The sequence below is a fragment of the Liolophura sinensis genome, chromosome 10 (assembly GCF_032854445.1).
Source record: "Liolophura sinensis isolate JHLJ2023 chromosome 10, CUHK_Ljap_v2, whole genome shotgun sequence".
NCBI classification, from domain to species: Eukaryota; Metazoa; Mollusca; class Polyplacophora; order Chitonida; family Chitonidae; genus Liolophura; species Liolophura sinensis.
This window is the reverse complement of record NC_088304.1, coordinates 12,963,608-12,988,622: the sequence shown is the minus strand read 5'-3', so window position 1 is coordinate 12,988,622 and position 25,015 is coordinate 12,963,608. Positions and strand designations below refer to the sequence as shown.

Below are 25,015 nucleotides of genomic sequence, written 5' to 3'. Positions count from 1 at the left end.
ATTGGGTTCCTCACCCCGGACTGGGTTCCTCACCCCGGACTGGGTTCCTCACCCCGGATTGGGTTCACCACCCTGGATTGGGTTCCTCACCCTGGATTGGGTTCACCACCCTGGATTGGGTTCCTCACCTTGGATTGGGTTCCTCACCCTGGACTGGGTTCCTCACCCCGGACTGGGTTCCTCACCCCGGACTGGGTTCCTCACCCCGGATTGGGTTCACCACCCTGGATTGGGTTCCTCACCTTGGATTGGGTTCACCACCCTGGATTGGGTTCCTCACCTTGGATTGGGGTCATCACCCTGGATTAAGCTCTCTCATTATTCCCAGATATGTATTCAGTAGTATTTTTTTTAGTTTATTTGATTCATCTAAATCATCTAAAATGAAGCTATACAAAACGTAAACGCACCCCGCGTCCAGTAAAATTATAACGTAGATTATCTTGTGCAGGGTTTCCGCCATTCTCAACGTCATTTTTGTCCGTATATTGAAGGAATGGCTTTGTGACATAACGTAGATTATCTTGTGCAGGGTTTCCGCCACTCTTAACGTCATTTTTGTCCGTATATTCAAGGAATGGCTTTGTGACATCTGTTGTACAACTGTCCCCTTGATCACGTGACCACACGCTGTTCTCTAGCTTCATATACATGTGGTCACGAGTCTGTACCTCAGCCATACCCCGTTCTGCTCCTAGTCGCGTGACTGTACCCTCAACCACACGCCATTCTCTGCCTGTATGAAATTGCCCTTTTTTAGCTTCAATGGGACCTGTGGACAAAATGCAAAACAGATGTATATTACAAGTGCACAACTCAGACTGTTAAAGAATGTTGCACTCTGTTAAAACATGTCAGAATTATTCACTTCCGGTCATGGACAAGACGGACACAGACCCCCATTACAACTTCCGTTTTTCGGTAGGGACGATTGTAGTTCTGTGAATTTTAGGGTGTAAAGTCTTTTTTTGCTCCCAGGCGTCCATTTCTGGTGCACAGGTGCATGCTTGGTATTAAAATGTTGGAAACTGTCTAAACTTTGAGGAGGTATGAGCTTTATTGATGAAAGTTTGAAATTCTGGGTGAGAGGACACAAGGTGTGAGGTAGTGATGAGGCTGCGAGTGACGTCCCCTTGGCGTTGCTAGGCACGCCTCCCAGCTGCCGGCATGGAAAGGTCCAGATTTTGACGGTCAACCTATGTCAAGATTTTTATGGCTTCTTTCTCACAGGCTGGGCCAGGTATGCACCAAAGCTTATTAGCCACGGAATGTTTGGGACTGAGCTACAGCGCTAGACGTTAACATTGTCGCTTATGGAAAATTAATGGGGGTCCGAGGCCAGACGACGTCCTGACGCTATTTCTGTGTTCATGGGAAATATTATACATATAGCAGAGTGATCAATGGCGTCAAAAACTTATGCTGGTGTTACAGAGCTGTTAGCGTACTTATATAATGTAATAAGGCAAGCGTTCAGAGAGACAATACAACTTGCTAAAGAGAAGAACAAGAGAGCGTAAAGAAGTTAAGACCGTCACTCCAAGCCGGAGTAATCCCTAAAACCTTCCACATCCCCTCACTTTCGTTGTATTGTATTTCATACCTCAGTTTCAGGTCCTCGGACGAATCGGAATTTCTGTAACACGGAAACGACAGCCATCTTGGCTTCCATCTGCGCAAGTCTCGTGCCGACACAGTTCCGGGGACCGATGCCAAACGGGAAGTAGACGTACGGATTTCGCGCAGCCTTCTGTTCTGGGGACCACCTGGAATTATCAGATATATGGTGTTATTTTACATAAACTTTTCACAAAAAAGTTACTCTGTCATTTGTCTCTTTTCTCAACTTCTTGTTTATTGAAAAGAATATTATTACTGCCGCTAGGTTTGTCGAACATGCATTTTCAATTAATTTCAGTTTAATAGTAATGGTTATGCATCAGAACCGCTTCGTTGGTCTAAAGGTTAGAACGTCCGCCTCGATCAAACCCGGTTCGGGTCATACCGAAAGTACCTCTTGTTGCTACCTCGTTTGGCGCTCAGCACTAAGGGTTTAGAGCATGGAAACAGGACTGGTTGGCCCGGTGTCAGTATAAAGTGGAGTTTCATGTCTGGTGTCTTCAGCATGATACTTCAGTGGCGGCAGCACTTTGGTGGCATGAATTTGCCCTGCCACAAGACGACACAGTATATGTACACACACCTGATGACCCCTCGTCGTCATATGACTGAAAAATTGTTAAGTAAGATGTAAAACCTCAAGAATACATACATACGTAAAGCTTGGCCGTACAACATTGCTGTTGAAATGACAAGACTGACTTGTGTCAGCCTGTAAATCTCGCTCTATAAAAAGCGTGATTTCGTCTTACGTAATTTTAAAGCCCATTTTCAGCAAACCTTGATGGGAGAAGCTGGTCTTGATGTGACCAGAAGGTCTCCAGACTACAACCTTATTTAATAACCAAGCTGTAAGATATGTCCTGTACATAAAAAGGTATTATTGACTGGAATATGGGTGAGAAATTCATGTCAGGTGAAATGAAGCTTGGGAGTGATATTTGCATATTATCATATAAACTCGTATTCACAGGTTATTGCTATCATTTTGAAGAACTTCAAGTTGGCAAGCGAGATTTCCCATAATTTAAACGTTTGCTGTGACGCTATTGCGTGAGGAGTTGATTATTTTTCACGAATTCACACTTGGGACCATACAAACATCTCTTTTTAGACGACTTTAAATGTTTGTTTTGACCTCAATCCTTTGTCTAGCCGATCGATTCAAAACAAAACAGCTACGAATCTGTGGCTGTCTTAGTACCGAAGACATAAAACATTTTTTATCAATACTTTAGGTCTTTCAGTAAATTCCATTGCTATCTAGAATTGTTGTCTACCAACTCTTGAGCGTGAATGGATACAAGGTAAGAACAGAAAATTTAACGTTAAATTAAACTTTTTTTTATAGAAGTATGAGCATTAAAGAAAAATCCGCACACGAACAGATGTGTTGTATTTTATTGCATTATTAAGCAATGCCCCGAGGTCGGGATTTGCTCCATTACATAATATTCAGAAAGATGAATATTCAAACATAATGTACCAACGAAAATCGGTTTCCTATTATTTCAGTTTGTTTAGACAAGGAAAAACAGTTCTGGAGTCATCCAGTGTATTTTCAGACGGGTCCGTCTACATCTACTTGGATTAAATTAGACGATTTAAACCTTCAGGTCTGAAAACTATTTGTCTAGATGCACATTTACAGTTATATGAGGAGTACGACTGTCGTCCACACGAACAGTTTTTGCCGGTACAGGTCACTCGCTTTTTCGACCAGAAAAGACGGTGCTACTGTCGAACATCTGCTGGTCATTCGTGCGTTTGTAATCTCTAACTGCCGTACTTTTGTGTCCGATAATCTCGCAGATGAGTTGTACGTCTACATAAGCCTCGTACAATCAAGTACCAGCAGTCGCACGTAGCCACTGATTCGTTCGGAACCCTGGGATTCCAGCAGCTTTACACAGACGTCCCATGGTTTTGGCCAGCATGCTTGCTCCAATGGGTTGGCTTGGATATCACACTTCTTGGGGTTTGTCAAGAGATCAAAGGTAAAAAGTCTGTCTTTCTTGTGGTCTACAACGAAGTAAAAACATACAACTTCATTTAATTAAGCTAGTGATAATCAAGACAACGTCCGTGAGATGAATGTCAACGCAGCATGTTATAGACAGATTGGCTGACTGATTCGTTTTTTACGCCATACTCAAAGAGTATTTCACACATGACAACAAATCTGTGTTTATGAGCTGGTGGAAGAAACCCCATAGGAAACCCCCGAAAGAAAACCCCAAACTTTGTCAAATAACTGACTTCCCCTCATGTATATACAGCAATGTAAAGCAGGCGGTCTCCAACGATTGGAGATAGATTGTGATGGAATGTCAAAACTCTCTGCTCCTAACCAGGACAACGATTCCGGGGCGGCAGATCTGAAGTCCGAAAGGCTACCCACCAAACCATGGCCCGCAGGCGCGTATAACAGAAAAGGAGCAGTTAAAGGCTGGCAGAGAGAATACAAAAATTCTGTTTTGTTCATGGTCGCAAAAAACCCAAATGACTATTTTCAAACCATTGCAATCAAATCCTAAAAATGTGTTCAGGGACTTACCAGTGCCTGTTGTAAGCTACGAAAGCTAAGGCTATGCAGCGGTCCAAGTTTGTTCTGTCTTCGTAAGCATAGGCGATTTTGCGTTTAATTTTACTATGTTTCAATCCTCCTTGATGTGTCTTCATTCTATCTTAACAAACGGAATCCATTAGCATTGGTCATAACGTGCTCGTCCACTTTTTCTTCCGAACGTAAATCATATGATATACTAGGTCTTGTGCACAATATTTTCATTTCAAAAATTGTCAATTTATGCAACTGCAATTAATGCCACAGATTCCCTCGAGAGCCTTTTAGTTATGTACGTATGCTTACCTGCGTGATGAAGAGAGCGTCATTTCGACATCCGTTTTAGGGTTTTGAAACGATAAGGCCTCATTGGTGTTACCGGATTCAATTCATCGGCGAGCGAGGAAGTGTGTTCCACCTCCATTCCACGGAAAAAATCTCTTCGTTTGTCATGCAGAGACCTGAGAACCAAAACTCCTCTTCGTTCTTGCTCGCCGTTCTGCACTCCGTCAAGACTAACGATTCCCGGCCCGAGTATACGCTCATGTAGTTCCCTTTATATATAGTACAACCAACTGGACTTCCACTGGCGAAAAGCTCTAATGCTGTTGCACTAAAACTTCATGTAACAAGGTCACGAAAGACCAACCATGCTACGTATTATTTTCAACTATACAATAAATGCGGCTTAGCCGGCATGAAAAAGCTATCATTGACTGCCTTAAATAACACCACGCGACTCTTGAAAAATAATGGATAGTTGTTACATTACTACAAACACGTTAAAGCAGGATAAACATCTCCGCGCCTTGTTGATTCTTTTTCAAGAATCAACTGTTACTCGTCGTTTCTCCAATACATAAACTGCATCCCTGAACGTGCAAAATTCACAACACCAAGATTCACAACACCAAGATTCACCACCACTCTCTTCCCTACAAGTGTATCCCTTCTCCCCTATATGCCACCCAAATCTTGCCTTTCGGGGTCAAACTTCTTGGGGTCAGGCCAGTAAGCCTCGTCATGCTGGAGAATGTAGTTCATCAGAATGACAGTGGAGTCGGTCGGGATATAGACGCCGTTGATTGTCATTGGCTCACTGGCCTCACGAGAGGTCCTGTGGAAACAGACATCTGATATTAAAAGGAAGTCTACACTGACCAATTCACTGGCTGACTGAATAGTGGTTTGTTTGAAGTTTTTAAGATGAGGATGTTGTCACGTGGTAAAGTGACATCTGAGAAGGGGGTCAGGAGTCATCGATCTAGCCTTTACAACTGTCGGTTTATTTGTATTTCACGTCACAGCGGGTTGCTAATCCTTACGTTGCCCTATGGGGAATATTCTTGGGAGCGTGTTGTAAACTTAGATTACCTTCCCTTACATCACAACGATCTGTGTTTAAAAGAAAAGACAACAGCAGACAAAAAATGTATATATGCATCGACAAAGTATCACCCGTGAAGTTTAAAAAGCATAACGTTTTGTCTTTGTGATGTTGAATAGCTGAGATATCGCACCCACAGCAAAATCGCACACAATGACAAAATGGAAAGGACGGCCATGTTATTAATTTTGATCAATCTCCACAACCAAGAGCGCATGTGTTTCCCCATACGTCACCCTAACCCTGGTTTGCCCTTTGTGTTTGGGAATGACGCACCCCTGCCTCGTAAGAATTCAAGGTTAAAAATTAATTTAAATTACCTTGCACATCACAAAAAATAGCTGTGGCCGTTTAGTTGATGATCATTAATTTTAACCACTATCTGGTGTCATTTTACACAATCATCGTGGTATACGTTACAAAAGGCCAGCCATGTAGACCCTCTGTCAGCGGTGTACACTTACCCTCTGACTGCCGGGTACAGCCGTTGTGTCTCTGACAGGCACATTTCCAGGTAAGGTAACGTCATCACGTTGTCGTACGTTGGCGCTGCCTGTTGACGGAATTTAGTCATTTATAGTATCATACACCACAAAATGAGCCACATTCAATCATAGCCACATATAGGCAGGAGAGTTGTTACATTACTACGGTGTGACAGAGCAATCGGATACCTTTTTCGGGCGCAATGGAGAATCGGGTGTAAGCTATATTGACCAATGGTCTCTTGTAATACACACGACTAATACATTACCAGTTTGACGACAAATCTTCATCGCAAAGAAAGGAACAGGGGAACGGTTTCCCAATCAACCAATGGCATAGGCCTAATAGAGCTAGGCCGTAACTTCGATGGCAACGTTTTTTGATGCGATACGTCACCATGGTAAATGCACTAATCGTAGTGTTGTGACAACTATGTAATACGGGCCACAGGCACATTCTTTTCTCCCACCCACAAAGTCAGCATCGTGGTATACCTTACAAATGCTTAATTCAACTAATTGGGTTCAAGGTTTTCAGTCGGAATGAAGACGGAAAGGGCATACATTGGATGATAATAGGGTATGTAGAGGTGGGCATGGCCAATGATGAAGTTTGACTGTGAATATGTATTTGAAACACACATGAATTTTGCTCAAGAAAAATAAAATGGAGGAGACTTTGAGCACTCCCAAAACCCACCCCTAACCCGAAACCATGGTGGCTGTATATCAAAATAATGGTGGTCAACCTATGCTAATATTTTGATTTATAGTATCCACATAACTGAGCTACATGCACTGTTCCACGTGAAAGTTGGACAACACAGCTTTTTCAGTCTGAACTTTCGGAAATTACTACATAAGAGAAAATCAATGCGCTCGTGTAACATACAAGTGTGAAATGTTTGTGTGTGTCACGCGGAACTATTTATACATAGTTCTGAATAGATAATTATTCACCAACGTGTTCAAGCCGAAAAAAAAACACCCCATTTAATTCGACGGAACAAAACTACCTACACCCTGTAGGGAGTCGTCAATTTCCTGGATCAGTTTTTCCTGGCATTCCGGGTTCACGGCCAAGTTGTATGCGAAGAATGAGAGAGCTGCAGCCGTAGTGTCGAATCCAGCCAAAAGGAACACAAACGCCTGCGCGACCACCTCTGTGTCAGTCAGCTCTGTAGACGACGATTATAGTTTGGGCATTAACGCTGCTTCCAGTGTTATTTCGTTTAGATAACAACAACGTGTAGAAATATTTAATGCTGGATTCGATGAATTAATGCCGTCTCACTAAAAAGATCTATCGAAAACGCAACGAGCGACTTTCACAAAGTCTTTTTTCGGATACAGACGAAAACTGGTTATCTTCATTACAAAAGTTTTTCAAGTTAGTTGTTCAAACATTTTATCGATTTGATGGATATATTTAAGAATTAAATATGGAATGAAACTTTACGCTAAAGCCCCATATCTCTTTGTGAAACGGGCTTTGGTAGGGCATGACGTAACAATGACATCACATCTATATTTTTCCCTGAAATAGTTTGTTTCAAGGTCAAAACGGCGATTGCATTCATATCTTTATATGTTTATGAATTTTGAATAATGACATGTAGCAGACTAATGTGTGTTGAATATCAAAACGTTATGTGATGTCACTGGTAGCATTGTGGTCAGAAAAGGCCACCGCAGAATGAAATATTCAAATACACTGTAAAAAATTAAACCCAACTGTTTTTCTGGACATTGTTTCATCTCATACATACCTCATGTTAGTCGTTTCTTTGCCTTCAAGGAAGCGTTTTCCTCAACTCTACTTATTATCCACTGTCTGGTGAAAGGATATCAGTGAACAAGATTTTGAATTTAAAAATGTTTTCTGAAGAGGTACGCCATAAAGAGAAATCAATCTATAAGAATCTTTAATACTTACTTTTGTTTCTGTCCAGTTTATCCATCTTCAAGGCATTCACGTCCACATCTTTATCCGTCAGCGTCTCCTGCAGATCGTCTACACTGCTATCCAGGATCAACTGAAGAAGGTCCTTCCTGGCCTACAACAACAACGGCAGCGATAACCAGTAGAAATTCACTCAAAGATTTGCAGTCAAATAATTACTGAAACCTATATTAGATTTCATTGTTTTTTTTAACTAAAAGGCTAAATAAAGGTAATTTTTAAAAATAGCTTTAAATGGTCTTTCCACTGATACTTTTTTATTTCTTTAAGTATTCTTTAACTTTAACGTCCATGCCAAACATTCGTCCTGTACTGCTAAGGTTGCACCAAGCATCATTTGTTAGTACATCCATCAGAGCCCAGCTTGAACAGGAATTTGCACGTTGTGCATATTTGGCTCTCACCATTCGTAAGGCTTTTGTGGCAATAAGCGGTCGGCGACGCTCGTGTAGATGATTGCGCAGCATAAACTTTCTTCAGAAGCACTTGTCTTCCACCAATATGGTGTGAATGTATGCATGTTTTATTTATTTATTTATTTGATTGGTGTTTTACGCCGTACTCAAGAATATTTCACTTATAAGACGGCGGCCAGCATTATGTGAAAACCGGGCAGAGCCCGGGGGAAAGCCAAGATCATCCGCAGGTTTCTGTCAGACCTTCCCACTTACGGTCAGAGAGGAAGCCAGCATGAGCTGTGTATTTATGCTACACGTGGCAAAGTATGTTATCATCTTGCCAAAGGTCGGCTGTTTTACGTCAGGCATTCAGGCTGATAAAGACGAATCAAGAGGTATATTTATTTATTTATTTGATTGATGTTTTACGCCGTACTCAACAATATTTCACATACACGACGGCGGCCAGCATTATGGTGGGAGGAAACCTGGCAGAGTCCGGGGGAATCCCACGACCATCCGCAGGTTGTTGCCAGATCTTCCCACGTAGGACCGGAGAGGAAGCCAGCATGAGCTGGACTTCAACTCACAGCGACCGCATTGGTGAGAGACTCCTGGGTCATTACGCTGCGCTAGCGTGAAGAGGTATAGAGCGTAGCGTTAAACAACAATCAAGTTAACGAATAAATCAATCCACCAGCTTGTACGTACCGATGGCTGCTGCCGCCTTTCACTAATTGTTTTGTTCAGCAAAGTGGCAAAAAAGTCTGTGACGTCTTTGGAATCAGCTGTCATATCCAGTGCCTGAAATATCGGCTTCAAGAAGGGGAAAAACACTGAAATATGCAGATAGATACTCTGAAGGAAATTTCTCAGGGATGACACACACAGATATCTTCATGGACATAAGTGATTCAGTTGCTTTCAAACGCCTGTTTTGACTGATTAATTGTTTTCAAATGCACATCACCATGGTCAGGTTTAAGGCTGGCAGAAAACGTTGCGCTTCACTTAAACCACCAATCTCCACCACGTACCTGGCAAACCTCCCGGCTTAATGCCTCAGCGGAAACAGAGAGGCTTGGACACTAAGAAGCGATGTCATTGGTCAAGAACCTGCTAGTAACGTCAGCCAACGCTTCAAGCATTCGAAACATCAAAGGCCCTATACATGAAAGAGAATTTGTAAAGTATATCCTGTCGAACTCCTGAAGAATAACGCGAAGGCACAGGTACTCAACGAAAAGTGTACACACAAATAGAAGACCTATACATGTGACAGTGCATCAATCGTGTATTATGTGCAGACATACACAGCAGCACCTATAACAAACCAGGTACAAAAAAGAGACATTTTTACAAAAGTATGTAAAAAAGACGCCTACATATGTCGAAGAACCTGTCACAAAAGACGTATGAGAAATGGCAGACGTGCACAGACGTGCAATAGAACCTCTCACGCAAAAGAGTGTAGAAATAAAGCCATAGGCCTGTTACAGGGCTTCTGACACACAGAGTATAGAAATAAAGGCATAGACGTGTTACAGGGTGTCTGAAAAACAGAGTATAGAAATAAAGGCATAGACGTATTACAGGGCTTCTGGCACACAGAGTATAGAAATAAAGGCATAGACGTGTTACAGGGCTTCTGACACACAGAGTATAGAAATAAAGGCATAGAGATGTTACAGGGCTTCTGACACACAGAGTATAAAAATAAAGGCATAGACGTGTTACAGGGTGTCTGACACACAGAGTATAGAAATAAAGGCATAGACGTGTTACAGGGCTTCTGACACACAGAGTATAGAAATAAAGGCATAGACGTGTTACAGGGCTTCTGACACACAGAGTATAGAAATAAAGGCATAGATATGTTACAGGGCTTCTGACACACAGAGTATAAAAATAAAGGCATAGACGTGTTACAGGGTGTCTGAAAAACAGAGTATAGAAATAAAGGCATAGACGCGTTACAGGGCTTCTGACACGCAGAGTATGGCAATAAAGGCATAGACGTGTTACAGGGCGTCTGACATAGAGATTTATTTATTTATTTGATTGGTGTTTTACGCCGTACTCAAGAATATTTCACTTATACGACGGCGACCAGCGTTATAGTGGGGGGGAAACCGGGCAAAGCCCGGAGGAAACCCAAAGACCTTCCCACGTATCTAACATATAAAGTATAAAAATAAAAGCATAGACGTGTTACAGGGCTTCTGACAAACAGAGCATCAAAGGCAGACCTTCCCACGTATCTGACATAGTATAGAAGATAGAGTATAGAAATAAAGGCATAGACGTATTACAGTATAGAAATAAAGGCATAGACGCGTTACAGGGCGTCTGACAAATAGAGTATTGAAATAAAGGCATAGACATGTTACAGGGCCTCTGACATATAGAGTATTGAAATAAAGCCATGGACGTATTGCAGGGCTTCTGACACACAGACTATTGCAACAAAAACATGGACGTGTTGTTGGGCTTCTGACACACAGAGTACTGAAATAAAGCCATAGACGTGTTACATGCAGTCTGACACATAGCGTATAGAAATAAAGCCATAGACGTGTCACAGGGCTTCCGACACACAGAGTATTGAAATAAAGGCATAAAGTTGTTGCAGGGCTTCTGACACAGAGAGTATTGAAATAAAGACATAAACGAGTAACAGATGTGCATAAAGCGTAGAAAGGTATGAGAACGAAAAATTCCTCTGAGGCACAGAGTATGCAAAAATAACAGCACAGGGACTAAATATAAAAATAAATGTATTTTTACCCATAGTTTTCGTTTCTTCCTCTGGAAAACCTTGCTTTATTCCTTAGCTTTATGCCACATTAATTAGATTTGGTACGATAAATTGTTTTGACACTGTCAAATTGTCTCCCAGAATGTCATGTGCGCATAGACTTGATGTTAACAATGTCGTAGTTAGAAACAGGGAATAAATTAGAAAAAAGACTCACATGACATCATTACTGGTATCTTTGTTAAAGCGTTTTCTTCAAAGACCCGTTTGGCCATGGTGAGAAAACGGTCGTTGAGATCTTTCTGAACGTCCGTCTCAATCCCAAATCCCACAGCTCCTATCACCTCCATGGATAGGCCTCCCATTACGCTAGCGTAGGAAGAAATTGAAACAAAATATACATGATCTTTTAAAACAGTTTTTCATTGCAGGGCATTGATCACGAGCGGACACAGCCTCTCCGACCATCTTCCTGTCTTACCTTAGTTGATTTGGCAATTTGTCTTCCTGCACCAATATGGCGTTCAGTCTATACATCATACATGGGAAAATTCGTCATTAGCCTACCAAAGGTCGGTCCTTTACCCACAGTCATCAGTACAAATCAGTGAGTATCATTTACATAAATAAATAAATAAATAAACTGTTGGCAAAAATCACTGATTATCATTTACATAAATAAATAAGTAAATAAGTAAATAAATAAACTGTTGGCGAAAATCATTGATTATCATTTACATTATAAATAAATAAATAAATAAATAAATAAATAAATAACCTGATGGTGAATATCATTTACAGAAACAAGTAAATAAACTGTTGGTAAAGGCCTTTCTTTCCTGAGTAACTAGTCATACAAAGTAGGACGTTGTTACCATGTTCATAATACACGCACGATTTGTAGGCATTTCCATTAGTCAGTGAATAGACAATACCGTTATAACCGGATGGGCTAAATCGTCATAAGAATAACACTCACGATTTAACTTCGAAACTTTTGCCGCTCTTGCTGAGCTCTGTCAAGTTTTCAGTCAGCCGATCCAGACAGATTTGGATGAGAGGCACCATCTGAAGTTTGAGAAGTTCTTGGCTTTATCCACTAATTAACAACACACTTATTATTTTGTATGTTTGACGGTAATTAATAAATGTGTGCGTAATGGTTAGATGTTTAAGAGTAATTAATAATTGTGTTAGATGATTACCTGATTGACGGTAATTAATAATTGTGTACGAAATGGTTACATTTGCGGTAATTAATAATTGTGTACGAAATGGTTACATGTTCGACGGTAATTACAATTGTGTACGAAATTATCTGTGACGACAATTAATATATGTGTATGCAATGGTTAGGTTTTGCAATGACCTGAAAACGCTCCGGCTGCATGACAATGAACACGAAGCGTCTAACGAAAAACCAGATTAATCAGCAATTACAAACAACACTGTTTCACATAAATCACATTTTTATCCAAAGCTGTACCACGTTTTGTGCCGCCCTGTTTACAACAGCAAACGTGTGGAAGCTGGATGATGACATGTTTTCACGCGACTAGCGAAGAAAGACCTGCGACAGGAACGACGCTATTTACACTCGCGCGCTATTTGCACCGTCCTCGTGTGGCAGATCTCGTCCAGTTTAATTACAAGCAACTGTTCAGAAAACATTTATTTATCCTGATTTAAGGCGCTTGTATTTTTGCCGCGAGCTTGGCCACATCGTGCCACATTACTACAAAATGACCAATCATCGTGTTGCTTGCATCTTATGCAGTTCTGAGTAACAACAGACACTTGGAAATCTATGACGTACCTTGCGCATCTTGCCCGAACTGAAAGCTGGAGACAAAATACTGCGGACAAACTTCCAGTGGTCGTCTTTAAGAACGGAGACCATAGCGTTCTGGACAGGTGACAAGGGCACGAGAACCTGCAACATGAGGATGCCAATTTAAATAAATCAGTATCTATTAATTTATCTGATTGTTGAGTATTGAGTATTAACGCCACACTCAACGATAAGTATGGCGGAAGAGGTAAATTTTATGGTTGCAGGATATACCTACCTGGATAAACCACTGACCTTTGGTGAGTTAGTGACGAACTTTCCCACGTGTGACGTACTAGCACCATGCTGGTATGACTGGTGGAAGTCAAGTTGTCTCTAACGAAGTAGAAGTCTCGTGGAAGTATGTCGCCCAGGAGGAAAATTTCACAATCCTTTAAACTAAGGTCTATATTCTTATGTTTGTAATGCATTAAGTCGACAAGTTATCTGAGTTCAAAAAAACAACAAAAATAAAATTCAGAACAAAATAAATTCCCAACAAAAAGTCCCTTTTGTAGAATTTTTCGAACCTTGCCGGAAGTTCGAATTCAAAACAACACTCACTTTACTATTTACCGATGAGTTACGGAGGCAACCTATGACATGTCTACATTTGATTCCCTACTTAGGGAATCAGTATACAAATATTAGGACGGGTTGGAGTTGCAAAGGTCAGTGAAGTTTGCAGTGTGGAATTGATAAGCAGCCATGTACACGCAAGAGCTCTGTACAACAACAAAGTAAAACGAACAACTATTAGACATTGCCAACAAAGTATACCTAGTATAGTTATTGCAAAAGTTATAATTCTCGTATAATGCACATTGCATTAACTAATACCATGCTGAACAGGTCTATGACAGAGATTTTATGTAAAACTAGAAAAATATTATGGCGGTGGGGGAGCATTTTTAAATATTAGAATGCTCACAACTAAATCCTGTAAAGAGAACACGAACTCACCGGTCTATTGACAAACTTAGGGAACTCTTTGATACAGATCTGTTTGACTATGTCAGGATCGGCGATGTTGATTAATGGACGCCGTCCAATCCAGGTGCTGAAAGACAAATCACAGAGATGACCCGGAAGTTGTGATCCACATTATCATTATATAACCTCATTACCATATACATTATCATTATCAGCTCACTATCAGATACATTACCAGTTCCACTAGGTTATGACCTCTCTATTTCGACGAGACATAGCTGTCCAGACCTTTACGAGACGTATGATGCTGAATTATGTCCAGAACAAAATGTCTTAATGATGATACCTACTTAATTAAGGTTCTAAGCTGGAAGCCTGGAAGCCCAAGTGTTCGCTTAGACGATTAAAAATCCTTTTCGAGCAGCGTTTTTGTCGTTTTTCTAGAAAATGCATATGGCAGCTATTCGACATTTGCCAACATAATTCCAGTAGATGTTATTTTACAGTTTTCATGTTTGTTTCTTTAGACCACTTTAGTTTGGCGGCCATTATGGATTTCGAGCAAATCCCTTGAACATTCTTCTCGAGGGCGAATAGGGTCGCTTCCAATGTTTGATATGCATGTACAGCGATACCAGTTATATAAAAGTTGAAGAAGACATTAAAATCCATTAAAAACTTTAGAAACTCATCGTTGATCGAATACATGACGTGATGAAAACTTTTAAAATTTTGATATAACTTTGAAGTATTTCAGCCTATTTCAGGCATGTCATTTCGAATCTGTTATACTTTGGACATACAATCAGCCTATAAGTTTATGCTCTTTTTGTGATGGGGGAAGTGGAGGGGGGGGGGGGGGTGAAACGTTTTAAGCTACCTTCAACAGTTTTCTCTCTAAAAATGTTTAAATGACAACACACTATTTCAGAAAGAGCAAGATATTCGTATACCAGCCACCAACCACGGAGGGCATTCCAGGTATATAATCGCAACAGTTTAACACAAACTACCAAAGAACTGAGAAAGTATATGAAGTACAAAAATAGGAGGGAAATCATAAGGCCCATTCATTTAAATTAAACTTACTGGGTTACTAGACAGTTGTATGCTCTTTCACTTCCTAGTTAACTGTCCATGATTTCCCAAATCGGGTTGTTTATCTTAATACTGTGCTGCTGGTCGACGGTTGCTCTGTACTGAAGCGGAAACACGCTGAAAACTATTGGTGAAGACTGCTTGGAAGCGGTGAAACTGCAGACACGTTTAGGTTTTTTATGTGTTTCTTCTACTTCAAACGCGATCGTGGGCTTTAAAGGTGGTTTTACGTATGAAAACTAGACGTAAAAAGTCAACTTTGCGTATGGGTTTGTCGAGCTATAGAGATTGAGATATGTGCCTTTAATTTTAATAAAACTTCACGTTAGGCCTTGAATGGTATGACACCACACAATATAAATCCATGCATCGAAAGAAGTATTGTTATACCAGCCGTTTAACAATATAGCCGTTCCTGATCTATAATCACAACGCCAATTCCCAAAACGACGTTTAACACAAACCACCAAACAAATAAGAAAGTATATAAAGCACGAAATTAGAACGGGATAATGCAAAGGGTAGTGAAATCTGTATTCACATCTTGTATCATTCGGGTATATAAGTTGTTGATAATAAAATACGTATCCCAATTACACTTTGATTGCGACTGTTCATAAATTTAAAGAAGCAATCGAATTCAACACGATGAATATACGGTCCCAAGCCCCGGGTTAAGCGGAATTTGACAGACGTATGGATCAGTGTTGGACTCTGGACACTTTGCCCCTATTTACTTACAAGAGATTCATTTATTCAATGCAAAACTTATTAGAAACTTAGAGTGCCGACCTTTGATGGAATAACCTTGACACACTAGTTTTTGCAGTAAGGACTTATGACGTTGACTGGGATCGTCACTTAACATAGAGGGTCTGTCAAATGCCACAAGGCGAGGTATGTACACGCCATTTGCAGGGCTCTTCGGTATACTGTTGTCCAAGTAAGGGTAATTTACAATTTAAAAATTGGAACTATCCCTCTTGTTGTAATGTCTGCGAGAGAGCAAACCGCTTTGGTCTTTGTACAAATATAGGTTCTGATAAGATGTACGATCTGCAGTCTGTAGTTTCCTCAAATTCACCGAGGGTGGATATATATTTTTCAGAGCTTCTGCAATGTATGGATTATAACACAGAATGTAAAACAAGAGAAGCGAAGATAGCGTGATAGTTTGCAAATAGTTTTATAATCGGTGAAGTCCGGCGTTTTTTTTCAATTTACCTTAATCTAAGACTACGACAGACGTCTGTCTTAATCCCAGCTTTAATCTAACTTATGTAAATCTGCAAGTAGTGGCAACTTATACAGCCCCCCCCCCCTCCAACAGCATGGCTTAAGCAGAAATAGGCGAAAATAAATGCAATGATGTTAATTGCACGTCAGTGGTCTAGCATTAGAATTAGCATGGCGTTCCAGCAAGGACCAGACTGCATGCTAAAATTAGGCTCCGTTATCACACCGCCACCCCAATGCCCATCTCCCCCCCCCCCCCAAAAAAAAACACACTGAGATAAAGATAACTGTCTCGCCCATTACTTACACGTGGCATCTGCCATACGTTTTGACATGTGCCGCATCTGTATCGAGGATGCCCTGGAAAACAGAAATAAATTTAGAAAATCTAATATATTACTCAAAATATAAATGGAGTACTGAGACCATGGAAAGGTTACAGACAATGGTAAAGGCGGGGACACAAAAGTCAATTATATATTAAAAATTTAAAACAAAAATAAGAAACAACTATAAACGCAATGCTAAAAAATGGAAAGCGTTGTTAAACAATTCTGCATGAAAATGATGGGCTGACAAACCCCTTTATTAAAGGAATTTTAATGAATGCTCAGATAAAATTAATTATATGGTCAGTATTAAACCTAAATACTGGCTTCATCCACATGATACAAAATAGAACTTTCACGATAGGCCTACAAATTATAATTATGTATTTGATTGGTGAGGGGCCTCCGTGGCTCGGTTTGGTTAGCGCGCTAGCTCAGCGTAATGACCCAGGAGTCTCTCACCAATGCGGTCGCTGTGAGTTGAAGTCCAGCTCATGCTGGCTTCCTCTCCGGCCGTATGTGGGAAGGTCTACCCGCAAACTGCGGATGGTCGTGGATTTTCCCCGAGCTCTGACCGGTTTCATCCTACCATAATGCTGGCAGCCGTCGTATAAGTGAAATATTCTTGAGTACGGCGCAAAACACCAATCAAATAAATAAATAGTGTTTTACGCCGCACAGAAGAATATTTCATTATTAGTACGGCAGCCATCATTATGGAGGGAGGAAAAAGGCAGATCCCTGAAGAGACCCACCACCGTTCGTACGTTGCTGACAGACCTACCCACATTCAACCGGAGAGGAAATATCACTATGAAACAATCAAGGGTGGTTAAAAACGTTAAGAGAAAAATCCTGTGATGTTGGTACAGCAAAATAGCTCGATGCTCACTTTAGCGTTCATCTCTAACAGGTTCCCGACGAAAGGTGTAGGTTTGGGTCCAGGGAGACTGATAGGCGTTGTAAGGTACGGCCATACTCCATACCTGCAAGTAATGAGACCATGAGAGAGATATACACATGCACGGTGAGAAAATATTTATTTGCTGATTATCTATATGTGACGGGGTAACACATTTCAGATTTGAACCATCGACCTTTGGGGCCATACGCTGCTCTTCAACCACAATAGACAAAGCGAGCATTGTAGTTCCCTTTAATGAGCATCTAGATCGCTTCGAGCCTAATGGTTAGAGCGTCCGCCGCGAAGCCGAGCGACCTGTGATCAAACCCGGGTCGGATCAGAACTGAGAATTTTGGGCAAGGAAAACATGACCCCAAAGTGCTGTCGCCACTGAAGTATTATCCCGAAGACACCAGACACCATACATACGTAATATGCGTAATATCATTCACAAGCGGTTTGCTGAGCCAGTTCCAGAGAGCGAGTTGGAACTTAACAATGGCACAGTTTGGTATATCCCACACCATGGAGCATACCACTGGAAAAGGCCGAACAAAATTCGCGTAGTTTTTGACTGCAGCGCGAACTACAAAGGCCAGACATTGAATGATCGTCTATTGCAAAGGTCCAGATCTTACAAATTCACTGACAGGCGTTCTGTGCAGATTCAGACAAGACTCAGTCGCATTTATCGGTGATACTCAACAAATGTTCTTCCAGTTCAGGGTCAAGTCAGAACATCACAACTTTCTGAGATTTCTTTGGTGAAGTGACCATAACCTCAGCGGTGATCCCATCGTGATGCGGATGACGGTGCACCTTTTCGGAGCTGTCTAGCACTAGCGCGCTAACCAACTGAGCCAAGGAGAACCCCCACCCCCCACCTCGCAACAATGAATGTCAGAATAACTCTTTTTACCCATGGGTGAAAGATTACTGAAATAACGTTCCCACAAATCCCTTCCTTCTGGTGAACATCAGGAAAGTTCCTAGAAACCGTCAGTATGGCTCATTAAGCCCATCATAGTTTTCAAATATTTGAATGCCTTTCAACACTCTTAAAAAATAGGAAAAAGTAAATGAAAGTATTTTTACGCACATGTTTAGTTGACTGTATGATGAACCTTACTTCATATTTTATTTTTATTTTTCTTTAACGAATGAACCCTGCACAAACACCTATATGGGAGTCTTCGATCGTGTACCTAGGCCCCACGAATAGTGTGAATTGGGTATATACACAAATTCCAGTCTGTCAGTTTTGAACTCTGTCCATCTGTGGCATGATTTAAGCAAGGGTGATTACGAAGCTTATATCAAATATCAACCTTGCTGACAGGAACAGGTGACATTTGCGCCTACCCTAAGTTACATACGCTTTGAAGAAATGATTAGTGCACGCCACAGAAATTGTCGAATAATTGTCGATATAAAGCAGTATGACAGTGATTTTCAATGTATATTTCTTCGGCAACTACATCTTGCGACGTTGTAACGGCGAAGTGATGCGGTCTTTCTCGACTCTTAGTTCAATCAATGTACATCATCAATTTACTGCTGATTATCGAATAATACAAGAGAAGGGCTGGGAAATGAGTGACTGCAGGATGTTTACTGATGTCAGCAGCTAGTAATCTCAAAAAAAATACGGATGATTAAGGTGATTAAGGCGGTGACTCACTAGGGCTATCAGAAATTTGACCCATGAGGTTGTTTGTTCAAATCCAACTGTCGCTGTTTTGCGGCTGCAGCTTTACATCAATTGGTCTGTCAGGTACCTGATGAAGGTCGACGGTTTAAACAGGTGAATTCAGTTTACTTCACCGCTAAACCTGACCGCCGTAAAATAAGTGAAAAATTCGCCACCGATAAAATAAACATAAGAGTGAAATAAAAAATATAAAATCAAATGACCATATGCAGAGCGAAATAGCATTTTTATCTTGTGTCTCGAACATTGCCATTTCATACGAGAATGAGATTTCGACGAGACTTGAGGCTACGACTCAAAGTACTGACAGCGTCAGGTAACTAGCAGATGCCTGCTGTGTTTTTAACGGCAACCCACGCGTCTGAATATGCTTAAAATACCTCGTGTCAGTGTTTCATAGAGATAAATGTACATATACACTTACAGGTAGAGTAGAATAGCGATAATAACCAGACACCAGGCCCAAGTGGGGATCCAGCTTAGAGCGTCCGTGAACGGCATGGCTGCCAGGGTCCGCAGTCTGCTTCCTTCAGTTTGATATGAAGTGACGGCTAATAAGAAAGGATCGGAGAAGCTACGCGGGTAGAACTACTGACCTGCACATGTGGGCCTATATATACATATGTAAACAAGGCAATTAGGTCATGCGGTGGCAAAACACTCGTACATTGCATCGTGTAACGTAGCATCGTGTCCCACGTTTGTCAAAGGCTTGTTTGAGTCATTCTCCCACTTGACCTTCCACATGTGTGCGACCGTGGTCTAGATATCTCTAATAAGATGCCGGTGAGGTGTCGGCCTAATCTGACCCAGAAATGGTGATTTACTGTATGGTGAAATATTTATCTCACTTGAAGTGATTGTACAACGGCGAATAGAAATGACTCATTGTAAAGAGTTCAAATCTGGCTACTGATGACTAATGGCGTAGTATCGTTGCATGAACCCCCCCCCCCCCCTCCGCCCTATAATTAAATAAAAATGGTGTTTTATCAAATAAATGTAAACTTCTTGATACAAATGTGTGGAGTGAGTGAGTGAGTGCTTGGGGTTTAACGTCGTACTCAACAAATTTTCAGTCATATGATGACGAAAGAATCCTAAGGGTGTATGTAATGTGCCTCCTTTTTGCTGCACGTATTTCCGCCGCTCTTTTATCTAGTGCTGCTTCACTGAGATGCCTTACCGAAGGTAAGTAAGCTGCTGCGCCCGAGCCATTATACTGATACGGGTCAATCAGTCTTTGCGCTATCTCCTTCATGCTGAACGCTAAGTTACAACTTCCTCTTTTAAGGTCTTAGGTATAACTAGAACCAGGATTGATCCTGGATCAACCAAAGCGGACGCTTTACCAACTGTGCTATAGGGGCCGATGCTTGCGTCAGGAGAAAGGTCATAATAAACAGTCTCTCTAAAACTATGTTTGCTTATTTTTTTTTCATATGTTTATTCACTGAATTAAATGCACTCTAATATTCGAACTGTCAGGTGGACCACAATACCAGGGGCCCGATACGTTGACGTCATATCACCTTTTTCTTTGTATTCATCTATACAGCCTATAACGTTATTTTAGTAATCCTTTATTTGTGGGTAATATAAGAGCTATTTCAACTTTAAAAGCTGTGTTTAGCGAATTCGGTGGAAGGTTTTAGGGATATAGATTTAGGGCTAGGGTGGTGTTGGCAGTTTTGACACTTGTGAATTTGACCATATCGATGTGAAATAAATAAACAGCAAATGGCCGTATGTACACGGATTGAAATGACGTCATAAACAACTGATGTTAATTAGATATTTAATTGTGAAAACTGGCCGGGTAATTTAAGAACTCGGAAAGTGACTGAGGTTTGTTCAACCCGATAAATAACGTTTTTTTCTTTCTTTTTAAATGGCGTTATTCTTTGCAACTGGGGTCCGCAGTTGACGTCAAGTTATGAGGCTGAAATCTATCATACCACTTTTCACAAAAATGGCCCTGTGAAACGTTGATGTTGATGCGTCAAATGAAAAAGAAAATTGGAACAACAAGAAAGAAGAGACCAATGTACAGTCATCAGGTACGAAGTGTATGGCATAGATATTAGCTGCATGTGCATTGTAAAAATGTACTCCATTAAAAGAATACACCATCCCCAACAACAGCAGCGTCTTCGCAAAAGAGCTGCTCTTCATTTGCAAATAGAATGTTCAGGAAGGCTTTGCTATTTCAGATTTTCTTCCCAATGGGATCCGTCCAGAAGTCGATGCTTATTGTCATAAGACAATCACTGGAAATTTGTGCGCAGTGTTCTCACGCCCGCCTTCAGTTCTGGAAAGATGGGTGACAAACTTAATTTTGTTCTGGCTGTTAAGTGTCTGTTTGACCCTAGCCTTCAGTTTGTAGAAAGATGTGTTCACAGTCAACAAAGTTTTGTTGGTCAACACGATCATTGAGTGTCGGCTTCTACAGTCCAAAGTTGTGTTACTTCAGATCCTACAAAGTCGCCTCGCTGTTCCAAAATGTAGGGCAGCGTACGTATACATCGAACAGTTTTTAAAAAAATATAAATAGTCTACAGTATGGAAAGTAAAACGAAGGCTGCGAAGATAGTATGATAGTTGGTAATTGACCAGCTGGTTGTCTACCTTAGTTAAGGATTTATTTTAGCTGTTTGTGTAATTGCTTAAAAGGTAGCAACGCACAAGCCCCCCCCCCCCCCCCAACTCCTAGCACAATGGCTTAAGGAGTACTGGGTAAAAAAAATAAATCTTAATTGCAATTTATTACACGTCATTGATCTAGAATTACTCAAAGTGCTTAGTTGTCGTCACACTGAATACTTATATGTAAAGAAATCTCCCGCGAAATGCAGTCTGTGTGCCAACAACGAAATTGGCTTACGTGCAAAAGTAGCTTTGACTGTGGCAAAAGTAGCTATGACTGCGGCAAAATTTAGCAAAAAGAAAGCGAACAGAAGACCACTTCATTAATACGGTGTGCATATCTGTTACACAACTGACAACGTAATAGAGCCAAAATCTACAGCATTAACAACAGTACTATAGTCTTTCTTTTAGCCAGTCACCTATATTCAACTGTGTCTTAAATCATACTTTGCTGCCAATATTGCCTTTCGTTAATGACACGTAATACCACAAGCTCTACGCATTGCTATGTTGTACATTTATATTATTGCAAGGAAAATGCAGTTAAAATATTTTTTTTAATGTTAACTAAATGTTAACTAGACGACAGTGTGATATTTGGCAAATGGTCAGGTGAAATTCGACCCTTTTCAGTTTACTTCATTTGGGATTTTATTCTAACTCTTCATATATACAGATGCTTAAATATTATGCTTTGTTTACTCTCTCCGCTGTACGTTTTCAATTATATTTTATATTACATCCAACACCATTAGCGCTTGAGGCCTCCGTGGCTCAGTTGGTTAGCGCGCTAGCGCAGCTTAATGACCCAGGAGTCTCTCACCAATACGGTCGCTGTGAGTTGAAGTCCAGCTCATGTTGGCTTCCTCTCCTCCCTGTGTGGGAAGGTTTGTCAGCAACCTACGGATGGTCGGGGGTTTCCGCCGGGCTATGCCCGGTTTCCACCCACCATAATGCTGGCCGCCGTCGTATAAGTGAAATATTCTTGAGTACGGCGTAAAACACCAATCAAATAAATAAATAAATAACCATTAGCGCTTAGTTGATGAGTACGCATTCGACTGAATTCTAAGCTCCCGCGTGCTGGTCAAAGCTGTGGCTTTAAGTCGTGTCGGTTTGTCGTGTACCTGGTGACCTGAGGTGATCTTCTCCATAGTTATTTGTCAGTATGGCGTTTAACCCCAATTAGATGTACAACAAACATTAAGAACTTGGTAAGTTGCACCTTCCCCTTCATTCTGCTCATTTAGAGGATTGTAGCTTTCCGTCTATTACCTCCAGGGGCTCACAGATCCAATTCATATGGCTAGTTAACGTACCAAACCGGTGCACCATCGTTAGTCTCGGTAGTCGATACCCTGCCTGTGTGTAAGTTAATTGAATATTAAATTGAGACACACGTCCACTTAGACCAATGAAAATATGTACTTGTTTGCTCGTATGGAGCGTGTTACATCACTTTTCAAGCTTATGAGAAAACCAATTGTCTTTCGAGACAGCACAGAGTCTATAAAGCGACGAGTAATCCGTAAAAGTACATACTGGCACCACAAATTTATTTATTTATTTGTTTGATTGGTGTTTTACGCCGTACTCAAGAATATTTCACTTATACGACGGCGGCCAGCATTATGGTGGGAAGGAACCGGGCAGAGCCCGGGGGAAACCCACGACCATCCGCAGGTTGCTAGAGGACCTTCCCATGTACGGCCAGAGAGGAAGCCAGCATGAGCTGGGCTTGAACTCACAGCTACCGCACTGGTCACAGGCTTCTGGGGGACCAGAAGTTAGTGAATATGTATGTATGCACATGAATGTCACTTGAGCTTAAATTTCAGCAGACAGTCTTTGAGTTTTGGGTGGTGTATAACTTTTGGAATATTTCTTACAGCCACGCCGTGGATATTGTCTTACTTATTTATTATGAGTGATGTATTACATGTTGCAGAATGCCCTCAATGTGGCAAGACATTTTGGTATTTATTCTCTAAATTTACATTGTCCACAAGGTTTTGTGAATGGGTGGAATAAATATTTATTGGACGTATGCAATTATTTGACATACATATGGAAATATATATACATGTTTGTGTAAATTAATTTTTTTTACTTATGAACAAAATATTTTGTACATACATACGAAAGTTTTCCAAATATGTACAAATAAACCGAAGGTTTTAGAGATATTACATATGTACAAATGAATTAGATAATAAAAATCGAAACGTCTTGTCATGTAACGAATGTTTACCTGTAATCCCCAGTGTGATGGGGGGCCTGACTATGGAAGTGATAGGTGCCGTAGGATTTGGTATTGATACAGACGTCCAGAAAGATCTTAACGACCCTTTTCTCACCATGGGTACAAGGAATTATGATATCAATTCCCTGGCCAGGATACCAGTTATACTGACGGGTAAGACTGCTTTACTGTTTTTCCGCATCGTTGTGTACAGTTAACATTTTCAGTCTGCATAGCTTAACAGTTCTATAAATTTAGGGACAAGTTTCACGACAATGAATATTCCGAATTCAGGAAAGCTGACGAATATTAATTTTTAACAAATAATTTACCGTTTTACCTCAATCTGCTTCTCCATTGTGTGTCAGGCAGGAAATCGCCAGCAGTAGTAGAGTGGTATAGACGGTTGATGTTTTGCTAACGATTTGATGCCAGACTCCGAGGTCGCTGGTTCGAAACCCGCAGTGGTCTCAGCCAATTTTCAGCACTAGAATCTGCGCTATATTCAGAAAGTGCAATCCCTAATAATGACTATACTGTAACTTAATGGTTCTACTGTAATGTCGCACAATTAGTGCCCCACATTTGTTGACAAACAACCTTTGAAAAAAGAAAACAAAACATTGTCTGACCAAAGCAATTATGTCTTAATTAATTTACTACCGCAATAAGTCTACATCGATTACCTAACATTAAGACAAATATACCCCATGCCCTGCTCGCATTATATAATTTACTATCAGTACCATCTCTAACTCAGTTGAGTCATCCGTTATTTTTCTAAAATTTTCGCCCGTAAAAATGTGTGCACGTTTTGCAATTCAGTAATTGATGTATATTTATCACCTTGTTTGAATTGTCCAAATTTAATTACAGACTGTATGTATTTATGTATGTATGGATGC

At 40.8% G+C, this 25,015-nt stretch overlaps 1 protein-coding gene across 1 annotated transcript; it reads right to left on the bottom strand.

The window, feature by feature from the left end:
* Positions 1-247: 247 nt before the first annotated feature.
* Positions 248-19,758, bottom strand: LOC135476332 (cytochrome P450 3A9-like). The gene is made up of 14 exons (XM_064756331.1): positions 19,644-19,758; positions 17,497-17,590; positions 16,583-16,635; positions 13,972-14,068; positions 12,994-13,110; positions 12,157-12,245; positions 11,395-11,546; positions 9,131-9,255; positions 7,995-8,115; positions 7,079-7,236; positions 6,038-6,126; positions 5,166-5,303; positions 1,604-1,766; positions 248-772 (listed from the first exon to the last, which is right to left on the bottom strand). The coding sequence occupies exons 1-14, from the start codon at positions 19,718-19,720 to the stop codon at positions 695-697; spliced, it is 1,551 nt and encodes a 516-aa protein (XP_064612401.1). The 5' UTR covers positions 19,721-19,758; the 3' UTR covers positions 248-694.
* Positions 19,759-25,015: the final 5,257 nt, after the last annotated feature.